The sequence below is a fragment of the Corvus hawaiiensis genome, chromosome 3 (genome assembly GCF_020740725.1).
Source record: "Corvus hawaiiensis isolate bCorHaw1 chromosome 3, bCorHaw1.pri.cur, whole genome shotgun sequence".
Classification (NCBI taxonomy): domain Eukaryota; kingdom Metazoa; phylum Chordata; class Aves; order Passeriformes; family Corvidae; genus Corvus; species Corvus hawaiiensis.
In genome coordinates this window covers 83,464,072-83,490,146 of record NC_063215.1, presented here as the reverse complement: position 1 = coordinate 83,490,146, position 26,075 = coordinate 83,464,072, and the positions used below count along the sequence as shown (strand labels likewise).

The 26,075-nt window shown below is 37.1% G+C and overlaps 1 protein-coding gene across 4 annotated transcripts in view; it reads left to right on the top strand.

Annotated features, from left to right (window-relative positions):
* SPAST (spastin) overlaps nt 1-24,431 on the top strand; it is a 40,114-nt gene extending 15,683 nt beyond the window's left edge. For all 4 annotated transcript variants that reach the window (XM_048297202.1, XM_048297199.1, XM_048297200.1 and 1 more), the window contains 13 exons: nt 2,928-3,115; nt 4,109-4,242; nt 4,570-4,663; nt 7,966-8,040; nt 9,265-9,336; nt 9,862-9,937; nt 10,473-10,564; nt 12,280-12,359; nt 13,166-13,208; nt 13,811-13,890; nt 15,760-15,830; nt 17,438-17,478; nt 18,693-24,431. In XM_048297202.1, coding sequence (XP_048153159.1) covers nt 2,928-3,115; nt 4,109-4,242; nt 4,570-4,663; nt 7,966-8,040; nt 9,265-9,336; nt 9,862-9,937; nt 10,473-10,564; nt 12,280-12,359; nt 13,166-13,208; nt 13,811-13,890; nt 15,760-15,830; nt 17,438-17,478; nt 18,693-18,815 — 1,169 coding nt within the window. In that variant the 3' untranslated portion in view covers nt 18,816-24,431. The remainder of the gene's footprint in view (nt 1-2,927; nt 3,116-4,108; nt 4,243-4,569; nt 4,664-7,965; nt 8,041-9,264; nt 9,337-9,861; nt 9,938-10,472; nt 10,565-12,279; nt 12,360-13,165; nt 13,209-13,810; nt 13,891-15,759; nt 15,831-17,437; nt 17,479-18,692) is intronic.
* Nucleotides 24,432-26,075: the final 1,644 nt, after the last annotated feature.

Here is a 26,075-nt window from a genome sequence, read left to right as displayed (position 1 = left end):
CCCCAAACAAAATTTTACTACTTGCTTGTTTGTAATTTGTGTTGTGTGTGTGTTTGGGTGGCAGATTGAAATTGCAGGGATGCTTTCAGGACCAGACAGCTATTATGTCTGTGTAATCCAGTGGTGTTAGCCTGGAGCTATAAAGTAAATTATTTTGTCCAAAATTAGAGAGTAAAATCAAACTGATTAAGCATCTATTACTATCCTATAAGTATATTTGAAGCAGACAATTGAACTTGTTCAGTGTTTCAAATACACTTGAAAAAATTCCGTAGTGTCTCTTTGTGATTAGAGCATATTTTAGGCACTTCCTTATTGCTTTAAACAGAACAGTGAAACATTTGGCAAAAGGCTGCTGGAGATATTGTGAGGGTTTTGAGGTCACTTGCTATGTATTTCCAGTCTTTCAGTAGATGACAAGTAAAAATGGGTAAAAAATGTGTTTGGGGGGTTTTGCATTTGTTACAGCAAAATACGTATCTTGCATAATGGAGCTGTCTGACAAGTGATGTTCACTTAAACACCTTGTGCTTTAGAAATAGGTTAACTTCAGATAAACTGTAATTCTGAACAGTTTGTTAACATTTTTATTTGTTACTTCAATGAAAATTTGTATATAAAGTGAAATTTCCCTCTGGAATTAACACTCAACAAACAGCTATGTTCAGGAGCTGTTCATCAGTGCTTCTTTATGTGCTGCCCATCAGGGCTGACAACAAAATGTGTAAACTTACTGGTCTTGAATCCTGGAGGCGCCGTTAGAGTAAATCGTAGTTTGTATTAAAACCTTGTTTCTTTTCCCTTCTTTCCCTGCTTCTGTTTCCAGCTTCCTGAAATACTCCTTACCTGTGCAATTTTATGACCCTCAAAATTGCAATATCTGTGTATTGTTCTCAATGTGTGGGGGTAGTTCTGGTAGAGTGAGATAATTGAGCAGCATGTTAGGGTGAAGGACATGGAGAAAAACTAATTTAGGTTTTTGAAGCCTTCCCATGTTGACTTCAAGCCAGCTGTGCAAATGAGGTTGAGGTGGGCTAAAAAAACCCCACCCAAACTGAGTGCCACCTTTTGATTAAATTGGACCAGTCAAAGTGCTGAGTAGCTAGATGTTTTAATAGATTCATATACTGCTTTTTGAACTTGAAAGTTACTAACTCTGCCTAATTTTAAAGAGTTTTTGATGTCTAAATTCCTGTGCAGGAATGACTAAGTAACTGTATCCAGCTCTGGAACTGTGTGTGATTTAGTCAATAGCCAGTTTTGGTGGTTTTTCTTGTTTTGTTTTTTCGTTTGTTCGTTTGTTTTTAACAAGAAACATTACAGGTAAATGTACTTAATGATATTCTTCAAATTGCCTTGTTTCTTGCATATTGATACATCAGCATTGTTTATTGTGACCACTGCAGAGTTTCTGTAACTCTAAAAAGGGCTGGATTTGTGGCTGAAGAAAGGCTTTAGAAACTTTTTCACTGGGTTGTTAAGGATACCTGCAGGCTGTGTAGAGATTTGCTCCTGTTAGAATGTTTAAAGAGGCTGAGAACGTAGTAACTATTAATTAATCCTTCCATGATACTGTTTGACTCAAGTATTCTTTGAATTTTTTAAACACAACATTTAGAATTACAAGGCTTTTTACTAAAAGTATTTTTCATTGAACTGCAATGTTCTAAGTTAAAAATTCTTCATAGAGTCACTAATTTCCTTAAAAATCAGAGCTCTTTGGCCTGTTCCTTAAGATTAGCAGGTCAAATTGAGTAGCAAGTTTCTACAATCCTAGTGAAGACACTTGTAGCTGAAATCTATCTTGAGTTTCCTTACCTCTGATGCCCTTATTTCTTTTACCTAATAAAAAACCACCTTAATCCTTTTGAAAAGATATAGAATAAGACAGTATTTACAGTTTCTGTCACAGATGACGGTACTGTACTAGACAGTTTCCAGTAGTGTATTCCCACCACAAAAAATACTGTGATCTAAAGCTATGCTCTAATCATTAACCAGCCTGATCAACCTGCTTGCTTGCTGTATCACATTCTTATCTCTTAATCTCTGATTGGATGTTTTACACTTGGCCATTTCTGTGCCAAGGAAGTTTATTTTATCATGTATGTCATACAGAGAGCGTAGACATCAAGTGCTATTTTGTTTACTCTGGATCAAAATGGCTTTTTGTAGTTTGATGACCTGTGGCAAATATTTCAAGTTTGTGTGTCACCTAATTTGAGACTTTCCTGCTTCATCATAGAGGTGAATAAGTAGTGTGAGTGGAATGTCTGGTGATGTTTCAATGTATTTTAAGACTTAATTTTTAATGTAGGAAGGTAAACTGCTTCAGAGCTGTCCATTCAGAATTTACTTACCTCTTGAGATTCCTAAAGTGAAAGCAAGTTGAAAGAAAAAGCACCTGACAGTCACTTGCAGGTATAACTATTGTAATTTTTCCAGATTAAAATGCCTTGGTGAAGCTTCTGTGTGGAAGGTGCTAGATAATGTTAGCTAGCATCCAATTGACTAGCCTGCTAATGTCACTTAGAGAATGAACACTGAATCTAAAGGCTTGAAATTTGGGGGTTATTATGATGATTGTTTTCAAGAGTTCTTGGGAAAGAAGGCAGCAGAACACAAGCCAGAAGACTTTGCATCATAAGGAATAGATAGTGTTCTTCCCTTGATAACAGGACTGTTATGTCTGGCTTTTCTAAGATGGCTTACTAGGGTTCATTTTGAGAGCTCCTAAAAATTAGAATTTTAACTGTAGGTGGAAGCAGCAGTCAGTATCCCCTTAAAAACACTAAACCTCTTTAGAAATGTACGTTATTCTGCTCTAATACTGTATTATATGTTTCAACAATTCTATCTTGTAGTTACAGTTGATGGTAAAAGTATGACTGCTGCCACTGTTCTTATGCCACTGGTTTTCTTTATAGAAAGTGGAGCAGTTCCAAAAAAGAAGGACCCCTTAACACACACAAGTAATTCCCTTCCTCGTTCAAAGACTGTTGCAAAAACCGGATCCACAGGCCTTTCAGGTCACCACAGAACGCCCAGCTACAGTGGGATATCATCATCTTCTGTGTCTAGACCAGCATCTAATCCTACACCTTCAACTCACAAGGTATGGTGAGGATAAATGTGGAAGTATACACTTGAAAAGTCAGTGTAAATTCCAGAACAAGCTTTGGATTTAATGCCTTAATTGCAGTGGTGTAGCAGCAGAAAGTTTTTTGAAAAAACTGAAACTCCCAAGTTTTGGGCCAAATCTCTTGAGCTAGGCTGCAGAGTGGATTTTAGAAATTGGAGGGCATCAGGTGGGTGCATGGGCAAATGAATTTTTAGTATAATCACAGTAATAAATAGTACTTGTTTTTAAAATTGCCTGGGAAACGGAGTGAAAGTTATCTAGATGAAAAATAAATGTTACTTCCAGTATGTAAAAGATGGAGGGGAAAAAAACTCTTACTCCAGAACTAGAAGATTTTTTTCCCCCACATGTTCTTCACTTCAAAGCATGAATGCACGCACAGGTTGTATTGCAACCACATTGAAAAGCAAATTATGGTTAGGCTGTGACTGAAACACAGAAGTCAGTCCTATACCATGAATACAGAAAAATACAGCATTTTTGTTGACCCATCTTTTCCCCTCCCATCCTTATTCACAGTAAAGTAGAATGAAGAGCAGAATGGAGTGAACATGAATTCATGAATTATATCAGCAACATTGTAGCTGATATAATATGAAGGCTTTTAAGTGGCCTGTTACAAAGTATGACAGCAGTAGGAATTCTTGCTTATAGGTGTTCAGAACCTGAGATGGTTTGTGATGCTTATTTCCAGAATATGCTGGGGGAAAATATTATAGTTAAATAAATTAATTATCAAACAAAAAAACCCCAAACCAAAGACCCTTCACCACTGGAGCCTAAGATATTCTACTTGTGGCTGACTAATGATAGTATGATTTGTGGCAAAATACAGCATTAGAATATTGGGTATGAACATGCTGTTTTACTGAGCAGATGAAATGTAGATTTTATTTTGTTCAACACTATACTTATAAAGTATTAATCTGGGGTTTTTGGTTTTTTTTTTGCTTCCCCCCTCTCCAGGCTGCTCCTAAAAATAGCAGAACAAATAAACCTTCTACTCCTACCACTGCTCCTCGAAAAAAGAAAGACACAAAGATATTTAGAAATGTGGACAGTAATCTTGCTAATCTTATCTTAAATGAAGTTGTTGATAGGTAAGTATGAAGAAAAGTAGGCTTTTCAGTCCAGTAAATCAGTTTTTCATTCAGTACAATCTTGGTCCACTTGGAATGAAATTAGTGCTTCTACTTTGTTGTGGGTTTTTTTGAGGATCGTTTTGGATGGGGGTTTTTTATTGTTACTTTGGCAAAAGGATGAAAATTCAAATCAGAAATGCTTGTGTTTTAAAATACTTAACAACATAAGTTGTAGCTTTTCTCAAAAGGGTTCTGTATAAATAGTCAAATGCATGAAATTAGTCAGCTGCAGCTGAAAAAGAGTATCTCATTGTTAGACTAATTAGTATTCCATTTCTTTGTTAGTGGGCCAGCTGTCAAATTTGATGATATCGCAGGGCAGGAACTGGCTAAACAAGCTTTGCAAGAAATTGTTATCCTTCCCTCTCTTAGACCTGAGGTAAGCAACTGGGTATTGTCATCAATCTGTGACAGGATCAAAGAAATGTACTGTGCCTCACACATGAAGTGATGATTCTTGAATCCTGTTTTTACTGATTATGATTGCTAAGTGTAGCTGTGTGGTGATAGCCACTTGGAAAAGGAGAATACAGGATTTATGTGTTAAAATACTACCGTGAAATTCTTGTCTTCTGGTTAATCAATGTTGAAGAAAGTGACTGGAGCAAGAGCTTTAAAAAAAAAAGAAACCCCCCAGAAACCCCAGTCCTCAAACCAAATCAGCAAACCACAAACCCCTAAAAAAACCAAACAAAACCAAAACCACAACAGCCCCACAATCCCATAAAAAAAAACAAACAGCAAAAGCAAACAAACAAAATTTCTCACTGTTTGTCAGGCTGACTATTCCAGATAGCTATAGCTGTGTGTCCAGCCCTATATGGCCATGTAAAGGACAAAGCCCAGAACTGGAAGAGTGAAATGGAAGAGCTTTGTATAGGTAAATTAGGTTGTGACACTATCTGATTGGAAAAATGTTACTGTTATTTTGGTCATCCTCTCTGTGAGGATGTTGGTTAAACACTCTGAATAGTTTATTCACAGATGGAGAGGACGCAAAGAAGTGGGGTGAACAAGCAAATACACTGAGGTATACAACATTTGAGGGCAGATTTCCTCTTTACTTGACTGTATGGAAATTGATCGTTAAGGCTTTTATTTATCAAAGATGGTACCTCAGCTACTGTGACTGCCTAGATTCAGGCCTAGTCTGTATACTACTGGAATTTTCTGAGCTACTTGTAAGAAAAAGTTAAATTGGTCATTTTCTAAAGCTGAACCTACTAAAAGTTGCAGTGCTTTTGAGGAAATAGCATGCAATGATTTCCTGCAGTGCACTCATGAGATTCCCACCTGGAGTACTGTGTCCAGTTCTGGGGTCTCCAGCACAGGAAGGGCGTGGACTTGCTGGAGCAAGTCCAGAGGAGGAACACCTAGATGATGAGAAGGCTGGAGCACCTCTCCTATAAGGAAAAGCTAAGAGAATCAGGGTTGTTAAGCTTGGAGGGGGAAGAGAGGGCTCCAGGCTTGACCGTATTACATTATTTCAGTACCTGAAGGAGACCTACAGGAAAACTGGTGAGGAACTGTTTACATGGGCAAGTAGTGACAGGACAAGGGAAAATAGCTTCAAACTGAGAGTAGGTTTAGATTTGGATATTAGGAAGAAGTTATTCACTGTGAGGATGGTGAGGCACTAGAACAGGTTGCCCGGAGAAGTTGTAGATGCCCCATCCTGGAGTTGTCCAAAGCCAGATTGGAAGCTGCTTTGAGCAGTAGTGGAAAATGCCCCTGCCAGTGGCAGGGAAGTTGGAAGTAGATGATCTTCAAAGTCCATTCCAACCCAGCCCAATCTATAATTCTGTGATTACTGAAGAAAAATTACTGTTTGAACTTTGTTTGCTTGTGGGTCTCATTTGTCACATGGACAGGTGACTGGAGTTGCTCTGTGGTTTTCCTCTTAATGCAGCTACTGGTTTTGAAGCAGTGTAGGGAAGAAACCCTAAACCTGGCATAGCATCACAGAAATATGAGGTGTAAGGAAAACAAAGCTGTAGCAACAAATGTGTGTGCTCAGATGTTGTTAGGCAGAAGGAAGATGTCATTATAGCATCTCTGTTACTACAGTGCAGTAGTATGTCAGGAGTGTTGTTTGTGATACTAACACAATGAGCTGGGTTGGAGCTTGGAGTAGCTGTGACTCTTTTCTGGTAACGTGGTATCTTCAGTAAGGTTGTCTCATGTTACTGTAGCTAGCAATGGGCCTGACCTTGGTGTGGGTTGAGATGTAATAAGGACAGAGAATCCCATGAATTTTTAACCTTTCCTTGGAAGTAGAGAGGGTTGGTTTTCTTCCTTGTAAATGAACACACTAGATGTGGCAACTATAGGGGGATACTTAGTAAATTAACACTAGTTCAGTTTTAATCTTAATGAGTTTTGAACTCAAATTCATATTTAACAAGCCAATTAGTGGTATTTTTGTAGGAGAGCAAAAGTTGATGTACCTAAACAGGAAACACTGCAACTATTTCAGTGGTCAGATGCTAATGAAATGGTAGCAGTTAGTTCAGACCATGTTTAGTATAATTAGTCTGTTAACAAAAACTTGAAAAGCTTAGTGTGTCTTAGTGATAAATGGCAGTTGCAGCTGAACTGTAGGTGATGATCAAGGTGAGGAAGAGTTATAGATTTGATCTGGGCTGTGTGAAAATGGTGGAACTCCCCAAGAATTATTTCGGACAAAAGAAGTCAGACAAAAAAAATGCACATGGTGGTATGCAGCATGGAAAGCAGAAACACTGGAGTGTTCACTTAATGAATAGCCGGGTAACTACTTCTAGTGATTAGAGTCAAGACAAACAAAATGTTGTGGATGATGAAATAATAGAGTAAACATGTGTTGGTCGGTCATGACAGAAATAGAACACTGATAATGGATCTATTTGTTGTCATGGATATTGTGGAAAGAAATGCCTGCTGACAGTGCTGTTTACACATGGGACGTATATGAGATACCCTCCTATTGCTTTTGCTTGTTTATTGGAATTACTGGAAGCTGGAAGGGAGGGGTGAGTGTGAGACCAAAAGAGAAACTCTGAAACTTTTGAGGGAAAGTGCTAGAGAAAACAGGCAAGAGTAATAACTAAAAGTTATGCGTTCTGTGAGAATTTGTAGACTTGATGTGATGCTACATATGGTGGGGGCAATTTTATAGAGAAGGAAAGATGAATCTAGTGCAAAGTGAGAGAGAGGAGATGACTATCAGTAGCATAGAGTAGGTGGTTGTTAAGTAATATTTTAAATCATTTCGTTGGAAGCTTGTCTTCTCAGGTTTCATTTAATAAGGAAAGATGAAGGAGTTCTTCCATATGGAGTTAGTAGGAACACTACTTAGCTCTCCTACTATACACCTGCATTACTCCCTTTTTAACTGGAATTGATGCTTTAAACTCGATAGGCTAGTCTGTCTTGTGGAAAGTGTTTTAAACTGCTTTCACAGTGCATCCATGTGCAGAACAGTTACAACATAATTTAGCTGCTGTGTGGGAAACAATAGTGGTGTGCATTAGGTCAAGTTAGTAAGGGAGTGTAGTTCTCTCAAAGCCTGTACTGTTGTGGTACTGCTACTGTAAGTGCTAGCCAGTCAGCCCTTCCTCAGTCTTAAACCATTCTCCTGCAGAGGTGAAGCAGCATTTTATTCAAGTCTTTGAAGATAACTTATGATGATGGCCTTTTCAGTTATTTACAGGTCTGAGAGCTCCTGCTCGTGGTTTACTGCTGTTCGGCCCGCCAGGAAATGGGAAGACAATGTTGGTGAGAAAATTACTTCATGCTTGAGTTGATGGGCTTAAAATGTAACCACAAGGGGTGGCTTTCAGTTTGGGGCTTGGAGTAGTAAACTGTACATTCTTACAGAATATGTATTATGGTGTCATTTTATATATAAAAATGCAAAATTGCTCTTAACCCTGGGTTTTATGGAGGGTATTGCTAAACTGTTCTCTCTTTAGTTATTTTCACTATGACAAGTAATGTTTCAAAAGTTAAACCAGCAAGTCCAGGTTTCATTTTCAGAGAGACCAAAAGGAAGTGGGTTAATTGTTTTGTACAGCAGTGATTAATCAGAAATTATCTGCTCTCCACTGAAACATACTAGAAGTACATTTTGGAAAGGGGGAGCTAGCACAGTAGCAAAAAAGGGGATTGTCTCACTTGCACACGGCTGTGCAAAGAGCGTAAGGGCTGTGGAACTGCTTGGCTGCAGGTTGTTTTCTCAGCCTGTGCTAGGTCCAGGGAGCTGGAGCAACACGACTGCCCATCAGCCAGGGATCGAGTGTCCTGGTGCAGCTGAGCCAGGCACATCGTCCTGCATCACATGGTGTGGCTGCAGCTGCACACTCTCTGCTAACACTGGAGCTGGATCAGCTCTGAAGTGCAGGAGTGTGAATGTTGAGCAGCTCATGTAGGCTCATCTGTTATGTTTGACATACTGGAACATAATTCCTAATCACTAAAATTAGACTCTATAACCAGGGAATCACCATTTCTTGAGTATGGTGAAACTGTTAAAGAAGAGGGGTAGTCTGAATGAGCATTCCAACTGATTAGTTTTCCTAGCTTTCCTCTGAAAACAGCTTTTGCATAGATAAAGGAAGGGAAAAACCACCATAATTCCAACTGATACCTTAAATTACCACCCTAAATTAGTTAAAACTGGCTTAGATGTCTATTCAGGATGAATTGAAAGGAAATGGAGACCTTTATTCTTCAGAAGGCAAGTTGTGGTTGGCTATGGAGCTAATGGGAGTAGAGAAGTCTATGGGAGTCTGAAAATTTCTCTTTTGGTTTGACTGCATATCCATTCTCATTTGTAAATGGCCTGGACAGAAGTTTTCTGTACCATTTACAAGGTGCTCCCTTTGAACAAATAGGGCTTTTCAAAATCAGCAATCAGGACATGAGTGTTCACTACAGATGCAGAGAACTATCTTCAATATAATGTTTTAAAAAGTACTTTTGCTTTTCCCCCTCTATTAGGCCAAAGCAGTTGCTGCAGAATCAAATGCTACTTTCTTTAACATCAGCGCAGCGAGCCTGACTTCAAAATATGTAAGTAATGGCTGTAAATTGTATTGATTTGAAAACACCTATGCTGTAATTGGGGCTTAAGAAAGCCAGAGACTTCTGATGAGTCGTTGGCGAACTGTTAGCCTATAGTGAACATAGTTTTTAAAAAGTGACTTGTGAAGTAAAGAAATTTTGTTTTGTGCTTGTGATCAATCAATGTCAAAGGTTTTTGCAGCTCAGCGATGACACTGACAGTAATGCAGATGAGTGGTTGTGGGGTTTTTCATCTTTAAAAAGTGAATGAGTTGGGTCCCAGCTCTCTTTCACTGTGGTAATTTAGGCACCAAAATCTCTTGACAATTAACTCAGTTGTGATTATAATAGAAGTTGTAATGTTTCTTTTAAGATGTAAACAATAGCATTGTATGTACTGAACCAGTGATAATCTGAATATGTATAAATGGACTGAATGTGGTTGATTACCAGCTAGGTTTTCTGTAGGTCCTTCTGTTAGTTGTCTTGTAAAAATTTTTAGCCCACTCCAAAACCAGTTTATTGTTATTTTAGGTGGGTGAAGGGGAGAAACTGGTGCGTGCTCTATTTGCAGTAGCCAGAGAACTTCAGCCTTCTATAATTTTTATTGGTAAGACTGTAAATGTTAACTTTTATTTATTTTCTTAAATAATCTTGCTTACTAGAGATTAGTAAGTAATTAACTATTGGAATAGTTGGGTAAACTTCTTTTGGGTAATTCTGCAGATATGACCTGCTGGCCAATCAGTAGTTCATATAAAGCATGTTAAATTACTGTTACGTTATTTAATTGGTGGTAATAGTGGGAAGAGGTGCTCTCAAAAAGAAAAATACTATACTGCCTTTACAGAGTAAGTCCATTAAACATCAAATATGCAAATGGGTTTGCTTGTCCTGAGTAGCAGTTTTCATCAGAAAGATTTATATATATTTTTTTTTTTTCCCCCTCTCATCTGTGCTTGGCATTACCTATTCAAAGGCCAACACATAACACAAGTTTTTAAACTTTCCTAAGATCTGTCTGGCTCCTAAGGAATAAAGATCTGGTCTTTCTAAATGGAGCCCTCTATTAGCAAAGGAACTTGGGCAAATACAAAGACTATGATGTGGTATGCTTAATTAAGATGTATTTCTTTGTTTTTTAGATGAAGTTGATAGCCTTTTATGTGAAAGACGAGAAGGTGAACATGACGCTAGCAGGCGTCTAAAAACAGAATTTTTAATAGAATTTGATGGTGTAAGTATTAGTCTTGGTATTGCTTAATTTAGCTAAATTGGCTAATATAGTGGGTACCAGTACAACCTATAGGTGAATTACAAAGGATTTGGCTGCTGGGGCTTAGCTCAGCCTCCCTCCCACCTCACTGTCATCAGCAAACAGCTTTTTTTGGTTGTTCTGAATTTTCTACCTGCTTACTGTAATATTCTGGAAAATGCAGTCTGGACTGAAAGGTAGCAATCTGGAGATGAGCTGTAATAATGTGTTAGAAGATTATGGACAGAGAAGAAAGGATAACAGATGGCAATAGTAAAGGAGCTGTGAGGACAAATGTTCTTACAGGGCAAGAGGGACATTTGAGGGTCAGGGAGAGTTGAATCCATGTTTGCAATTGCATGATTTGATGAATCGCTTCTCTTTATTCTAGCAAAGTAAAACAAGATTAAATGGCTTTTAAGTAGTTTTTGGTTTCAAAGGAATATGTCACAAGCATGCACTGTCAGGGGGTGAGACTTGAGGGATGAGGATTTCAAACAGACTAGTTCAGATGATATATATATGTACACACATATCTCATGTATACACAGCTCTGACACATCAGAAAGATTAATTTCTGTGTTAGTACAACTTCCATTGAACTATAACTTTTTTCTTGGCATCATAAGCTAGAGAAGGCAGAATACAGTAAGAAGTATTTAATGGCATGAATGCAATACCTGGGAAGAGGAACTGGGTTTCATAGTGGAGCACGCGCACAAATGTATATCAGGATATTTTTCTGTCACAGCACTGTTCTTGTATTGAATAATTTTAGTTTATGTTCCATTAGTACAGTGGAATATTGCTACAGTGGTGAAGCAACAGTAGTGAGGTACAGGAGGAGCAGACAACAATATGGAGAGACAGCAAGGTTGGGAGAAACTCCAAAATGGATGAATTAGGACAAATAATGCAATGTGACAGTGATATGCAGAAATTGTTACACACACATGCAGAGTTTTCCCTTAAAATAAAAGGGAAAAATAAGCATAATGCAAGGTTTGCTGACTTAATATTTAAGGTGTAACTATGTCATACAATATTTTTGGGGAACCTTTTGAACATGGTAAGGTAGCAGTGAACTTAAATCTGTGAAGAATTGGACAATAAGTGAATAATAACGTCTCTGATAGCCCAGTGTTTTCTCTGAAGTTTGGAAGGTCTAAGTCTCCATATTCTTGGGTATAAAATCAACTGAGTGAATTGGGAAGGAAATTGCTGTGTCTTTCTGCTATTATGATTATTTTGTAGCATATTTTGATTACTGGATTCCTGTGAGGCCTGTGTTAGATGGATCTCTGATCTGATTTTGTGGTTCTGGTTATATTTTAGTTTAAAGTTTTGTTTCTCACCCTGTAGGCTTCAAAACAATGTTTGGTGTTAAAACCCCAAAAAGTCTCTGGCTTTTTCAATATAATTATCTCCTGATGACTAAACTTACGAGTGCCTTTTATAGTTTTATAGTCTCAGTTTTCTCCAGCAAGACTTTTTTTTTTCTTAACCTTTTCCTACTTTAACTTTACATTTATCTGAGGAATATTTTGAATCTACCTTAATGAGGAGGAAAAAAGCATTTATAGTGAGATCCCATCAGTGGGCTGAATACATGGCAAGTCTCTAACTGGTTTTGTTGTGTTTCTACTTAATGTAGACTGTGTAAACTGAAAGCTGTCTTGCCTTCCTACATTATATAGGTGCAGTCTTCTGGAGAGGACAGAATACTTGTGATGGGGGCAACAAATAGGCCTCAGGAGCTTGATGATGCTGTTCTCAGGTATCAAAATGTCTCTTTTTCTGAATATATAGTAAGATGATATTCACTAAGAACAGGTTTTGCTTAGTATCTTGGTGAAGCTTTGTAATAAATAAAAGCTGTTCAGCAAGGTTAAATTATTTAACCTCCCTAAGAGGGGCTTTACTCTTCTCTTTTGGGATGTGTCTGCACAACCACGATGGTCTTGGAATTGTCTGAAACAGCAGTAACTGTTGAGATCAAGTCGGTGTTTTTTAAATTTCTTGCATCTGTTGCTTTTTTGTTATTTGGATCTTAATGGCAGAATAAAGGAGAAAATTTAAACAGTATTCCAGATTGACCAAAAATCCAGTATTTCTTCGCTGTGAATATTGGACTTTTGACGTCCTATGCAACTGCAGATCTTGCTGTAGATTTGCCTTAGGACTTTTTTGCTAGAAGTACTCATACTTTATTCTCATTTCATTCTTGATTGAGGAAAATAGATATGTCAGCACTGCCTGAAGAAATTACTCCAAAGACTGTTTTGTGTAAAAATTAAGAGATGCCTCATTTTGTTGCTGGTAGTCAGTGGTGTTTCTACCTTTAGAGTGTTTCCCCTCTGGGACAAGTCTTGTAACTTGAGATGAGAGTAAGGTGACACCAGTGGATTGTACATATTGTTTTGTTGGTTGTTGGTGTTTTTTTCAAAATCTCTGGTTCTGCTTCCTAGAATTTGATGATGGAAGTGAAATTTTGTCACTTAACCATACCAAATGTTAGATTTGTATGTGCTAAATAGTTATAGAACAGTGTGAACAATGTATGTATGTTTGGGTTTTTTCCAGACGATTCACCAAACGGGTATATGTGTCTTTACCAAACGAGGAAGTAAGTGCTGTTTTCCACTCATATTTTTAAGACACTTACATTCTTAACTTGCCCTCGTGGGTGATTACAGTTCTGTGAACTAACTTCTGGCCCAGCTTGACCATATACGCTGTGCATTAGTTCTGGGAAGTATTTTAAGTTTTTGCCTTTTTTTTCACTCATGCTAGTAGCAAATCTGATGGTAGCTACTCAATATGTCTTGACTAGTGAGGTGTCGCTTACATACTAGCAGACATGGGCAAGTCTGAAGTAGGACTTGCAGGAGCATGTTTGTTTAGCTGAAGGACAGTGTTTTATTGCAAAAGATAAAAGTAATTTTCTTAATGTTTTCCAGTTCAACAGGAGATCAGGATTTTTCATGAGGATTCTAATGGCTTCTTCTTGATACTAGTAATTAGGCCCTTGGTCTTGTTGTTATCCAATTCCTATCTCTGCTTCTGAAGAGATGATATTGTACAGTCTATTTGCACAAGCACTATAGGCAAGTTTAAACTGGTGAAGCACAAAAGCCAAACTGACAAAAGCGTAGTTCTGTTCTTGCAACACAGTTTTAAGTGTTCCATGAAAATGAGTTTTACATCTGATAATTTTATCTTTTTCAGACAAGGTTGATTTTGCTAAAAAATCTTCTAAGCAAGCAAGGAAGTCCATTAACCCAAAAAGAGTTGGCTCAACTAGCTAGGTAAGTATTTTGTAGCTATACTAAATAAATATATTCCTCTACTGCATTCATTCAGCCTGTTTAATTCATTCAAAATGTAACTAACGTAAATCATCCGACAGTGACAACATGAATTGCATGCATTTGGGGAAGATGGTTTCCTGTCAGGCTGTATGAAAGTGTTTTTATATGTGCATATATATATATATATATATATATGTAGGATACACCCAGTCAGGTTTCTGTTGAAACATGCTCATCAGCTCTTTCCTTTGAGGAGGACAGAGGGGGGGGGAGGCTTCTTTCCACCCATCCCTCAAGCAGTCCAGCTCTCCTCCCTGATCCAAAAAGGTAGCACCAGTTTTGCACTTGGTGTTCATTTCAAATAAAAAGCAAGTTCTCTTTGCTGGTGCCTCACTAGGCTTGTTGAATGTATTACCAACATAGCAGACAAGCACTGGATAATTTTAGATTCTTTTCACTTTCATATTTGATTGGGAAAATGTGGGTTAATTTTTCCCTCCTGTTATGAAACGGAGTTGTTTTATGTTTTTCATCATTAAGATTGAGACAGTACTGCTGTTAGTCACCTAAATCTAATAATGGGTGTGAAGGAAGTTAGACTAAAAAGCAGGTAGGGCAGGAAGGAGTGAAAACAGAGCATGAGATAACAAAGATATGCAGGTAGATGTACTTCAGTCTGTTTCTCTTTGTGGTAGTACACCAGATGTTAGTAGAGTCTTGGATGTAGCATATGTCAGCCTCTTAGTAATATTGCAGAAGCTGATGTGTAATCCAGCTGAATATATTCTCTCTGTACTTGAAGGCTGTTAGCTCAGGCCACTTTTAGGCTGCAGTAATAACTAACTGGAGGAAAAACACAGTCAGTGTCTTGTATTCTAGACTGCAAATATAAGAACCAAATTACATATGCAACTTGAGTACACCTATTTTAAAGGGTTTAGAGAAAATGTAAAAGTTGAGCATCCTGCCTGCTTTGTTTTCCGTTTTTCTTTGTTTTGAAAGAGAGAAGTATTTAACCTCCATTATGATTTTGTGTTCCTTTGCTCCTCTGCAACTTTTTCTGTAAAATATAACAGACTTCATGATCTCCAGAAGACTAAGCTCTTGTTACTGCAGCTAGCCACTGCTCTGCAAGGGTGGGGTTTTTGTTTTTAAATTTTCCTACTGTACTACTTATTTTTTCTTATGTTGGCATTTTGTATTGGTGGCTTCCTGGTTCAGTGGAGGCCTTTATTCTTCAAAGTATTTAATTGGTTCACTTGGATATTAAGTCTAATTCTGGAAAAGCTCCCACAGAGACTGGCTTCTTGGTTTGATTTTTTTTTTTTCTTTTTACTCCCTCTCTTGTAGTTCTGAGGATTTGGATGATCTGCCAGGTTTGTTAAAATAACAAACAAACCCTAGTGGATAGCAGAATTTACCTTCCTTTCAGTTCCCTTTGTATCATATTAAACCGATGGTACTGGGTTCTCTCATTGTACTGATCAGATTGAATGAGTACAGGACAGTTGAGGTTTTGGTGTTACAGTAATCTGATAAATGCCCATCAACTGCTGGTACAGAATTCTCGTAACAGTAAATGTGCTTGAGATCAGTTTTCATCTACAAATTCTGGTTGCTACCTTTTTTTTTTTTCTAGAATGTTATTTAGGACTTGAATATATGTACTTTAAATTTAATCTGTGAAAAATCACTTGCAGTGAAATACAGATCACGTAGAGTGATTTATTAAACTTGCAAAATAACATTGAAGTAATACTTCTGATTAAGTAACATTTTGATTATCTGCAATTAAATTGGTGTGGTTTGAAGCAGGTTTTTGGTTTTTTCCCTTCCTCCTTGACCCCACTTTTTCCTTTGACAAAGAATGACAGATGGATACTCTGGAAGTGACCTAACTGCATTAGCAAAGGATGCAGCCCTAGGCCCCATTCGAGGTAAGCTGCAGAGATTTTTATTCAGGTTTTGACATTAGAGATATATTTTCTTACATCTTTCTAATCCTCAAACCTCTGAAATGAAACTTTTTACATTGGATTTTAGTCTGTTCTTCATAATAGCATCTTTGTAAGATTTACTTACACAAAACCCTTCAGTATCTCACCATGTGAAACAGAAAATTTTTGTGTTGTAGGAGAAAAGCAGTGTGAAGTGTTTCTCAGTGATTTGTGGGGTTTTTAACTAGTGTATCTTTCTGAGGCTGGTGTCAGTTCTGTTGTAGCTAAATTATTACTTGAATAGCAATTGCTGATTGCATTACTTGTCTTTATAAAGTGGTCAAATCTTTTTCAAGTCTAAAGGAAGGAAAACTGAAAAAGAAGCAATTTTGTGGGGTTTTTCTAGATACAGTTTGAATGGTATGGCTTTTTATATTTTTAACTCCTAATGTTGAATTGTGATTCAGATGAGAACTGTGAATGAAATAGAGTTTTACTTATATTTGTTCTCTCTCTGACATTTTCAACTTGGAAAAAACCACTGTTGTAATGTGAATATTTTTTTCCAATACCTCCTCTCTTTGTTCTGTTTAACTAGCTAGTTATGTGTCCAGTAGCCACATCTGAAGGAACTGGTCTTGTTTAGTGGAGATTAGTACTGGGATTTTTGTGTAGAAAAGATTGTGAGGACTTGGTATTAGTTTTCTCTTTGTAGACATACTTGTTGAATTTGTAAAGCACGTCTTTCACAATCCTGTGTAATAACTGGGAAACAGAACTGCGTTAAATGGCTCTCATAAGAGACATCATGTCTCCTAAGAATTTGAATATATTTATTTAGAGTGGTGGAATTAGTAGTGTATGCATTTAGGTATGCAGGCTTTACTTTGCTGACAACTCACTTCACACGCAAGTCCATCTCAAGAAGAGACCGTGTAACATTGTGCAACATATTTCTTTCACTTGCTCCTGCTGTATTCCATATAAAACAATATATTTTTGAAAAAAAAGTTGTATATCATCCTTGCCAACCCTACCTAGTTTCTTTGCTTCTTTTTCTTGTACTCTCGTAGCAAAATGTTTACTGTTACATGTTGATACCATAAGAGCAAGTAAAAAAAAAGAAAAAAAAAAGGTGAATGATACAAGAATGTTTAGATCCCATGACTGTGGCATAGGACAAGAAGCACTTTGATACACCCTGTCTGATTTTATTTCTGTGTTCTTGGCTGACTGTACTTTCTGTTTCCTGAAATTCAGTAGGGAGGTTGTGGATACCGGAAGTAATATGGGGGAAGGTAGCTCTGTTGGCTTGTGTGCTGTTTTCCATACTTTGGGAAGAAGGAGTAATTCTGCTACCACTTTGTACTGTGTGTGCAGTAACTGAGTGTGGAAGCAGCCTGGTTGAGGAGCTGATAAATGGGGAAGAAGGAGGCAAAAACATCGTGTACCTTTCTATACAGGAGACTGTGTTGAGGCAGAAAGGTATAATTTTTAGCTGCAGGGGTTTTTTTCTTCCAGAATAGAAGTACTTTTAACATGTTTTAGTTGTCAGAAGTGATGAAAATTTTCTTAGGAAACTCACTGATCTATCTTTACTTTTACAGAATTAAAACCAGAACAAGTGAAGAACATGTCTGCCAGTGAGGTAAGCTGTTCTAGCAGCTGTATTTTCCCCTTTGAATAGAATGCATGCTCACTAGAAACTTTTTAAGGTCCCTTTTTTATGTGTAGTATCATACAAAATAGGATAATTTTGGGGGGTATTATCCTTTTTAATCACTGCTTCATTAAGGAAAATTCTTTAGAAATAGAGATTGAAAAGATCTGTCCTCAGATGTCTGAGGTTTGTGGGTGGTTTGAAAGTTGGCTTTCAGGCTTCAGAGTACTTCATTTTCTGTTAGTCAGTCTGTTGTTCTTCGTTTCAGCTGACTGTCCTATCTTTTCCTTCACACTGAACTGCAATATTTGTTACCTATCTGAGGATGTCAGAGGCCTGGCTTTTATTTTCTCACGGTGTTACTTCCCAAGAACATTCCCAGGAGTATTACGTGAAATTACTTCTACCCCCTCCACCCCATCTTTACCTAAAACAGATTTGTGCATGTGTATGTATAATACTTACATTCATTCATGTGGACCATCATAAAGAAAAAAATTAAGCTCCTCACCACAAACTGCAGCTGTAAACATCAAAAAGAAAAGGAAGTGATTGGTCCTGTGTACAAAAGTTTCTGTTCAGGTGTGTGTGCAAACCAGGGTTACACAGGGGAAGATGAAGCAAAACTTAATTTGACTTAATTTGTCAGTTGCTTTTTGTGTTTAGCCTGAGGTCGTGGCTACGGCTATGATAAGCTGGAAGGATTTTTTGCAGAAGGATAACAGCATCTGTGGTCATTTGTTGTGATGTCCTCATATGCACCACCTACTGAAACAGGAAGTAATGACACGGTCTCACGAGCTATTAAATAACAAGGCAGACATTACTATTAGCAAGTGTTAGTATATTAAAAATGGTAAATACTGGTGGTCTTAAATTACAAGACTCTTGCATCATACACCCCAGTTTGGAAGGGACCTTGAAAGATCACCTGGTCCATCCTTTTGTGGGAAAGAGAACTTAGATGAGATTATTTAGCACCCTGCCCAGTCATATCTTCAAAACCTTCAGCAATGGAGACTACCCCATCCTTGAGGGGGTTGTTGCAGTGAATGACTGTGCTCACTGTAAAATAATTTCATCCTTACATCAAGATGCACTCCTAGAATGCGTTTTGTTAAAAGTGAATACTCAAGTACTTCTTGAATAAATCAAAGTACATAAACCACTTGTGACCCTGATGTCTTTTGTTTTCTGTTTAGATGAGAAATATCAAACTATCAGATTTCACAGAATCTTTGAAGAAGATAAAGCGCAGTTTGAGCCCTCAGACCCTGGAAGCGTACATTCGCTGGAACAAGGACTTTGGAGACACCACAGTGTGAGACACTACTGGAAGTGAAACAGTGCTGCCTGGGCAGCAGTTGGTGCAGACGACTGGGAAGCAGCCAGAGTTTACAGGACTTTACAGATATTTAAGTATCTGCATTAAAACTTGAGATTAAGAGAAAATTATACAATGTGAAATGTGTTCATCAAAGCCTCCTTGCCATTTAGTGAGGATTTATACACTGTAAGTAAGAGCACAATAGGACTTGACATAAGATTCCTAGCAATCTGATTCTGGTTTGAACATTAATATATGTGTATTGTTTCAGCTACAAGGCTCTGATGATATTTGATCATTGGAAGACCTTTCCCTATGTTGTGTGTGTGTTTTTTTGTTTTTAATTTTGCCATGACATTGATGAACAATGAACTTGGAACAATGATGTTCAATTGGAGGTTTGTAAACTTCGGTTCATTTTTTTGACTTTTTTATCCTTAATGTGCCAAATAAAACAATTTCCCTGTGCAGAATGGAAGAACAGCATTGGGGAATTATGATTATTAAAATGCTAAAAGCAGCTGGTCTGTTATTATTTGTCTTTTTGTTTTGTTGTAATGTGACTGAAATGTTCACAGGACAGGTTTAAAGAAGACCTTTGATAGCAGAACAGCAAAAAACCCCAACTTTATAAAACCAATCCAAACTGCCTTTTAAAAGAAAAATTACTAAATAAAAGAATAGACTGAGATATTCATTTACTGGCAGTATTTTCTCTTAATGCATTTTGTAACGCTTCCATTGGTAGAATGTTAGCTTATGCTTACAGTGTACAACTTGAGCTCAGATGATGTTTGAGAGAGTAAGTGATGCTAATTGTCAAGTTTCAGAAATGACGTGTTTCTACTCTGTATCTTGGTCTGTTTATGATAATTGAAAGTACGATTTCCATTGTGATAATTTTTTTAATCTTCACATGTAAGCATTCAAATACGAGGCTACATGTTTAATACATGCCACACATTAATGTTTTTATAGCTTTCATATGTTTTGGTTTATATATTAAAGTATGAAACACTCAACTGATCTGCTTTTTTAAGAAGAAACTGCATCTTTGTACAAATACTTGTTTTTATTATATAAATGACAAGCTATTAAAAAAACCAAAATCTTAAATGATAGCCTTTAAATACCATAATAAAGGACAGCATTTTTGCCTTTACTTCTAAAGGCCCAACATCTTGTTTACAAATTCTATATGGATTAAACACAGATGTTTGCAAGGCAGAACACTAGTTCCTTGTTAAAGCAGGTTTGTGGGTTGTTGGGTTTTTTTTTTTGGTTGGTTTGGATTTTTTTTTTACAACTCTCCCAACTTAGTGATACTGCAAAAATGTATATTGTTTACTGTTGTTTTAATGAAAATGAGTTGTAAGTGTTGCTTGCTTTTGGTCTTAACAGAGAATTTGTTTTTAGTTTTTCATTTAACTTATTTTTTGGAACTACTTAACTGAAAGTTGACTATAAATAATATATTATGTGTATATATGAAAAAAACCAACCCTAGCTGATAGATGGAGCTGTAGGTATAGTACTCTGAGAGGACTGTGCTCACTGTGTGGTGTTGAGTACTAAATAGCAGAAACTCTGTCAAACCTTTGAGATGCACATATGCAATATGTTTGGGATTCTTCTTTTTTTTTTTTTTTTTTTTCAACTAGAGATGCTTTTAACTGATCTTAAGATTAAAAGCAATCAAATAAGAGAAGATTGTGTTCCACTAGTATGCCTTTTGAAATAGTCTAACCAAACCACTTGTAGCCTTCTAAGGGTAGGACTCTCTCAAATGTATGTCTTATGTAAATGAAACATGTGACTTTGGTTCCCCTGATTCACTTTTCTGGAGAAATGCTAAAGGATTTCAGATTCTTAAATCTCATGTCTTGCTTTGCCTTAGTTCTGCCTTCAGTAGACCATCTCTCTTGTTGGAGATTCCTGGCTGACTTGATCCATATTTGTAATATTCTTCATAGTGCTAAGCATGACTATTACTGTTGTATTAGCATCTGCCAAGTAGCTACAGCTAAGAAAGGGTCTTGGTTTTATTCATAAAGCTTTGGTAAACTTTCCTCGAGATCCTTGGCAAATGAGAACTTTGACGATAATGCTTCTGGTTTTGAGTGTTCCTAAATGATTGTTATAAAACTCTTTGGTTTTGTCCACTTAATTTTAAGGAATATACTAGTTACTTATTTCAAATACATAGTCATTGGCATGGAGATAGGTACCTGAAATGTTGAGATAGAAGTCCCCATCTGCTACAGTAGCCCCCGTATGCATCACAGAGAGTCAGAATCACCAGCTGCTACACAGAAAGAAAAGGGACCAGCCCTTTCCCTTGTTTGTACAACCAGTTCAGGTCAAGAGAGTCTGTGATTGGTACAGCTGTCTTTTGGTCTTCTGTTATGCCTGATTGTTTTCTGCTTAATGGATGAACGACAGCCTTATAAATTAGTGCTGGAACACAGTAAAAAGAAGAAAATTTTGTTCTGCAACATAATTTTGCCCCACAGCTGCTGGATTATTAGCCCATGGCCAGGTGCTGTTCAGTTCATAGATCTCCTTTAAATGTCTTATGCTATTTTCTGAATAGTGTCTTTTATGAATAATTCTGTTCCCTTTAAGGCATTCTCTTGCATCTTCTCATTTTACATGTACTAAGTCCCAGTCCCAGTGATTCCATCTCTGTGCTGGATTAACTGTGTACAAGAGCAGATCTGGGGAAAAACAACCACAACAGTGGAAAAAAACTACCAAACCCTCCCCTCCCCCTGCTCAAAAAACTCCCAACAACCTCAAATTACCTGTATTTCCCAAGTCTATAGTACTTATATAGAACTTTACAACTATATTTTCCATAAAATCAAGTTATGTTCTAATACAATGTTTTGAATCAAGATAAACAGGACAGTGCTTTTAACCTTTGCAAAGACTGCCATTTCATTAGCTCTCTGAACTGGTTTTTTCCTTTCTTTTTCTTTTCTTTTTTCTTTTCTTCCCCCCCTCCCCCCTTTTTTATGTGAATCTGCTCACCACTAGTGAATGGGTGACTTGACCCACTTTTTTGACATGATTAGTAAGCAGCTTGTCTGGCTCTCTGCAAGTGTGTTTTGCTGGTTTTCAAGTGTAGAAGTTACTGGAGGGAGAAAATAAAACCAACCCAAACCCCTTGTGTTTTTCTAACAACCTTTTTCATATATCTTTCTGTTTTTATTAAGCAGGTTCCTCCTTTTTTTTAAGCAGGAGCCACACTTTTTGTCTTTCAACATACTGGATGAACAATGTCTTTGCAGGCAGCAGGCTCTTACTTTTGGTGGTATAACAGGAGGGTGGTATAACAGGAGGTAGATTGCTCTTTCTCCTTAAAATGAGAATTTGTTACGTGTTATGATGTTCCCTTTACTAATGTTGACTTTTCTGTAGACTACAGCAAACCTGTGCAGGTTCTCTGCATATGCTAAGACAACACCAACACAGAATATAAAAGATAAGCCTTAAACTAGGGTATTTATGCACAAGTAAGTTTCTCTGTCCTGTTAATTTCTTAGACTTTACAGAGTTTAGTGTATTAGAAATAGGCATTGTGCCCCTGAGATGTCTTACTGACTCAAAGCCAGTCGCTAATACAGTTCTGTTGAATATGGCCCTGCAACTTTATGTAGATAACAAATGTGATAATAACACTTTAAAATTAGTAAGAATGGGATCTCTAAACTGAGAAGGAATGTTGTCACTGCACTAATTAGAGGCTATTGCTGGTTTTACTGTTACATTCTCTCAAATGTTTTTAAAATGACAGTTTTTATACATATTACTCAATTAACCTTACCTTCTGGTGTAGAATAAATAGTATTTTTTTCTATTCTAAACAACTGGGTTTTAGCACTGCTTGGCAGTGCTGTGAAGTCCCTCTTGTGAAATTTAAGTACTTTGTACTGGGAATACTGAAGTGAGATATGCTGGCAAATTGAACTGAGACATCTGTTCTGCAACTGGAAAGCAGTGTTCTCCTTAGGGTTTCCTTAATCACCTATGGTGAGACTTCGTGCCCTAGATTTTCATAGTGCTTTCCTAGCCAAGACATGGATAATGCATAGTTGTGCCTAGGACGTGCTTCTCTAGCTTTTCCAGCGCTTTCGTGATGCTTCTGCATGTGGCAGCTTTGGGAGGTGGCCAGTGCTACTGTATCTGACGAGATTTTCATTCCTTCTCTCTGGCAGCCTCAAGCTTTTGTGATGCTTTAAGTTGTTGGGGTTTCTACCAGAAATCGAAATGAAGAGTAGCAAGCAGGTAGTGAATGCAACTAGTTATTTCAGCCCTTGTGCTAATTAGAGGCAGTTTTACATTAGTTTCTCTTGAGCTGCTATTTAGTGTTGAATATTTTACTGACCTGTGTGAATTTTCATGCTTAGGATGATCTGCAGACATCCTAAGAGATGACCAATTGATGAGCTATTTTCTTTTAGAATTTTTTTATTGAATTATAATTTTCAGTATTTTTTCTTTTAGTTAGGGTAATTATAATGCCACAGGATGAGGAAGTTAAGCTGTCACTTCCTGCAAATACAAAATCATCTTGTAAAATATGGGGAAATGTGTATTCTGTTTTTCCTGCTTCTTGTGTAAATTGTTAACTGTCTTAGAGTGGAAACTTCTTACCTTGTCAATAACTACCTCCTGAGTTCAGCAATAATTGGCAAGGTACACGCTCCTTCAGTGGATTCAATATACTGGCTCAACACTGCAGATTCTTCAGAGTCTGATGTTTTGATGTGAAAATGCTTGACATTACTTCTGGAAACTATGGTGATGAACCTTGTTTTGCTGTAAGACTTTCCTTGCCTTCATAAGATAAACTTCTTAAAATCCTTTCTTCAGAGAAGTGGCTTTGAGGATAAAAGGTCAGCGTTCTTTGTAGTTGGTTAACACAGGCCTATTTGTCAAAGATGTGGGGGTGTGGCCTCTCAGTTCCGCAGGGTTTTCTCCCATTAGAAGTGGGGAAGAAAAGTACTTTTATCTAATAGTCGCACACCTGTCAAAGGGACTGGAAGTACAGAAACTGTTTTTGCCACATGATTCAAATTTTTAGTCATGTGAAGGGCTAGTCAGTATTTTTCAGAAATCTATTAAAGTAATGAAAACCAAAGGTGGAGACAAAACACCATACCCCACCCCCATAAAATATATTGGGCAACTCCAGTCTGGGATGGGATTAATTTTTGTATTTTGTTGTTTTGAAGCACTTTTGTTTCATTGTTCTTTTAATAATGTTTTCTGAAATGTTAAACACCATTTTACTAATAAGCAATGTAAAAAAGCATGACAAGCAGTCACATAGCTTTAGCTCACAATAAAATGTTTTGTTTGTCCTGTTCTTACTGTTTTCTTGTCTGTTTATCAGATAAAATGTCCAAAACGAAAAGCCTTTTCATTAAACTTGAAGCCTATTAAATTGCTGCTGGTTTAAAAAAAATTTAAAAACATCAGGTGTTGTATACCAGATGATGGAACAATAAATATGTAAATAAATCAGTTTCTAAAGAACATAACTCAAGTTCTTAAAACTAATGTAAACAGAAGTGCTACTTCCTAAATAAATGTGCTTAAACTGAAAGTGTGTGCTTATCCTAGTCTTGCTAGATCATGGTGAAAACCAGGAGGTTTCACTTAACTAGTTCTGGTGGTCATGGTGAAGTCCTGAAAAATTTGGAGCCAATTTCCTTGGCTTCAAAATGGCACCTTTTCTTTTGCTTGGGGGAGAGTGCTGCTGTTAATTCTGAGTTAACAATCTAAGTTCTTTACTTATCTCCATCTCCTTACCATTTGTAATTTCTTTGTCTTGAGGCTGCATCTGTACTGCTTACAACTACTGGGGTGTTCTGTTCCTACAGTTGCATCCTGAAGATAAGATTAATCAAACTTTTTTTTTAAAGGATCATTTTAATATTACATATCTGGCAGCACTAGGGGTCTCTCAAAAAGGAGCCATGACCACTGCCTTCCACACATCATCATATCAATCACTGCTAAAACCAACCAGATAAAAATCAATACAGCAATGAGGAGAAAACCCCAAGATTTTGGACTGAAGCATATGAGCTATTCCTGCTTCTGTCAAGGAGTGATTCCTTAGGATAGAAATACATCATTGTTGTCTGCCAAGGTGTCTCTCTTTGGCTGAAATACTACTGCTTGGAGGTAGATTTTGAACCACTAAAATAATTTCTGTTGGTAATTTTGTGTATAGGTTACAGACATTCAAATATTTTATTCTTGCAGAGGGGGATAATCAAATAAATTAAAATTAGTGAAGAAGGAAGAGCATGAAAAAAATATCCCACCATTCGCTATTTTGAAATCTACAGCTATTTTGGTTTTGGCAGCATATCCTGAAGTGTCTTGGACTCATTAAATTCTTCCCATTCCAGCCAAGGGGGGAGACAAGACTGCATGCCTAGTGTTATATGCAGGCATATCTCAGATGGAAATCTATTTATTTCTGTATTTTAGTGCTCTAATATAGCCAGAGAAAAGTGAGAAAAAAGTAAAGTTGGTTTGTTTGTTTGTTTGTGGGGAATTTTGTTTGGATTTTTGTTGGGTTTTTTTGTTTGTTTCCAATCCTGCCATCTTTCTGCAAATTTCCAAATATGTCGTGAACTTGTGAAATCCAGCGTGTTTCCTACAAGGGTTCAAATGGCTCTGGAAAAGACAGTTACGCAACTTTCTCTAAGTAATTTTTTATTCAGTGTGTCATGATAAAACAGAAAATACGTGTAGTAGTGAAGGCAAAAAAATATAGTTTAACTAAAATCCATCTCTCAACACTTATGGGATTATTCCAGGTGCTGTGTTGTAGCTATATTAAAAAAAACCACCTTTTTTTTCAGAATATCATCCTACAAACAACCTATTGAACAAAGTGTGTTGTTTTTACCACATAGTTTTGAAAATTCCACTTTCTTGGCAAGTATATGCTGTAAGAACAATATGTTCTGTCGAAGTCTGTAACTTCTGTTACTTTCAAATCTCATTTTAGCAATTTCTAAAAGGCCTCAAATTTGCCTCAGTTGTAAGACATCCTTGAAGACTGTTAGTTTTGTTATGTGCAGAATGCTAGTACCAGCTGTGCTATTGTAGAACTTGTCTTCTGTGAAGACACTTTTACAAGTGCAGTTACTAATAACTAACTATTGGCCTCTTCTGGGAAGAAATACCCTGTGACATCAAATAATCAAAAAGCCTGATACTATGTCAATAA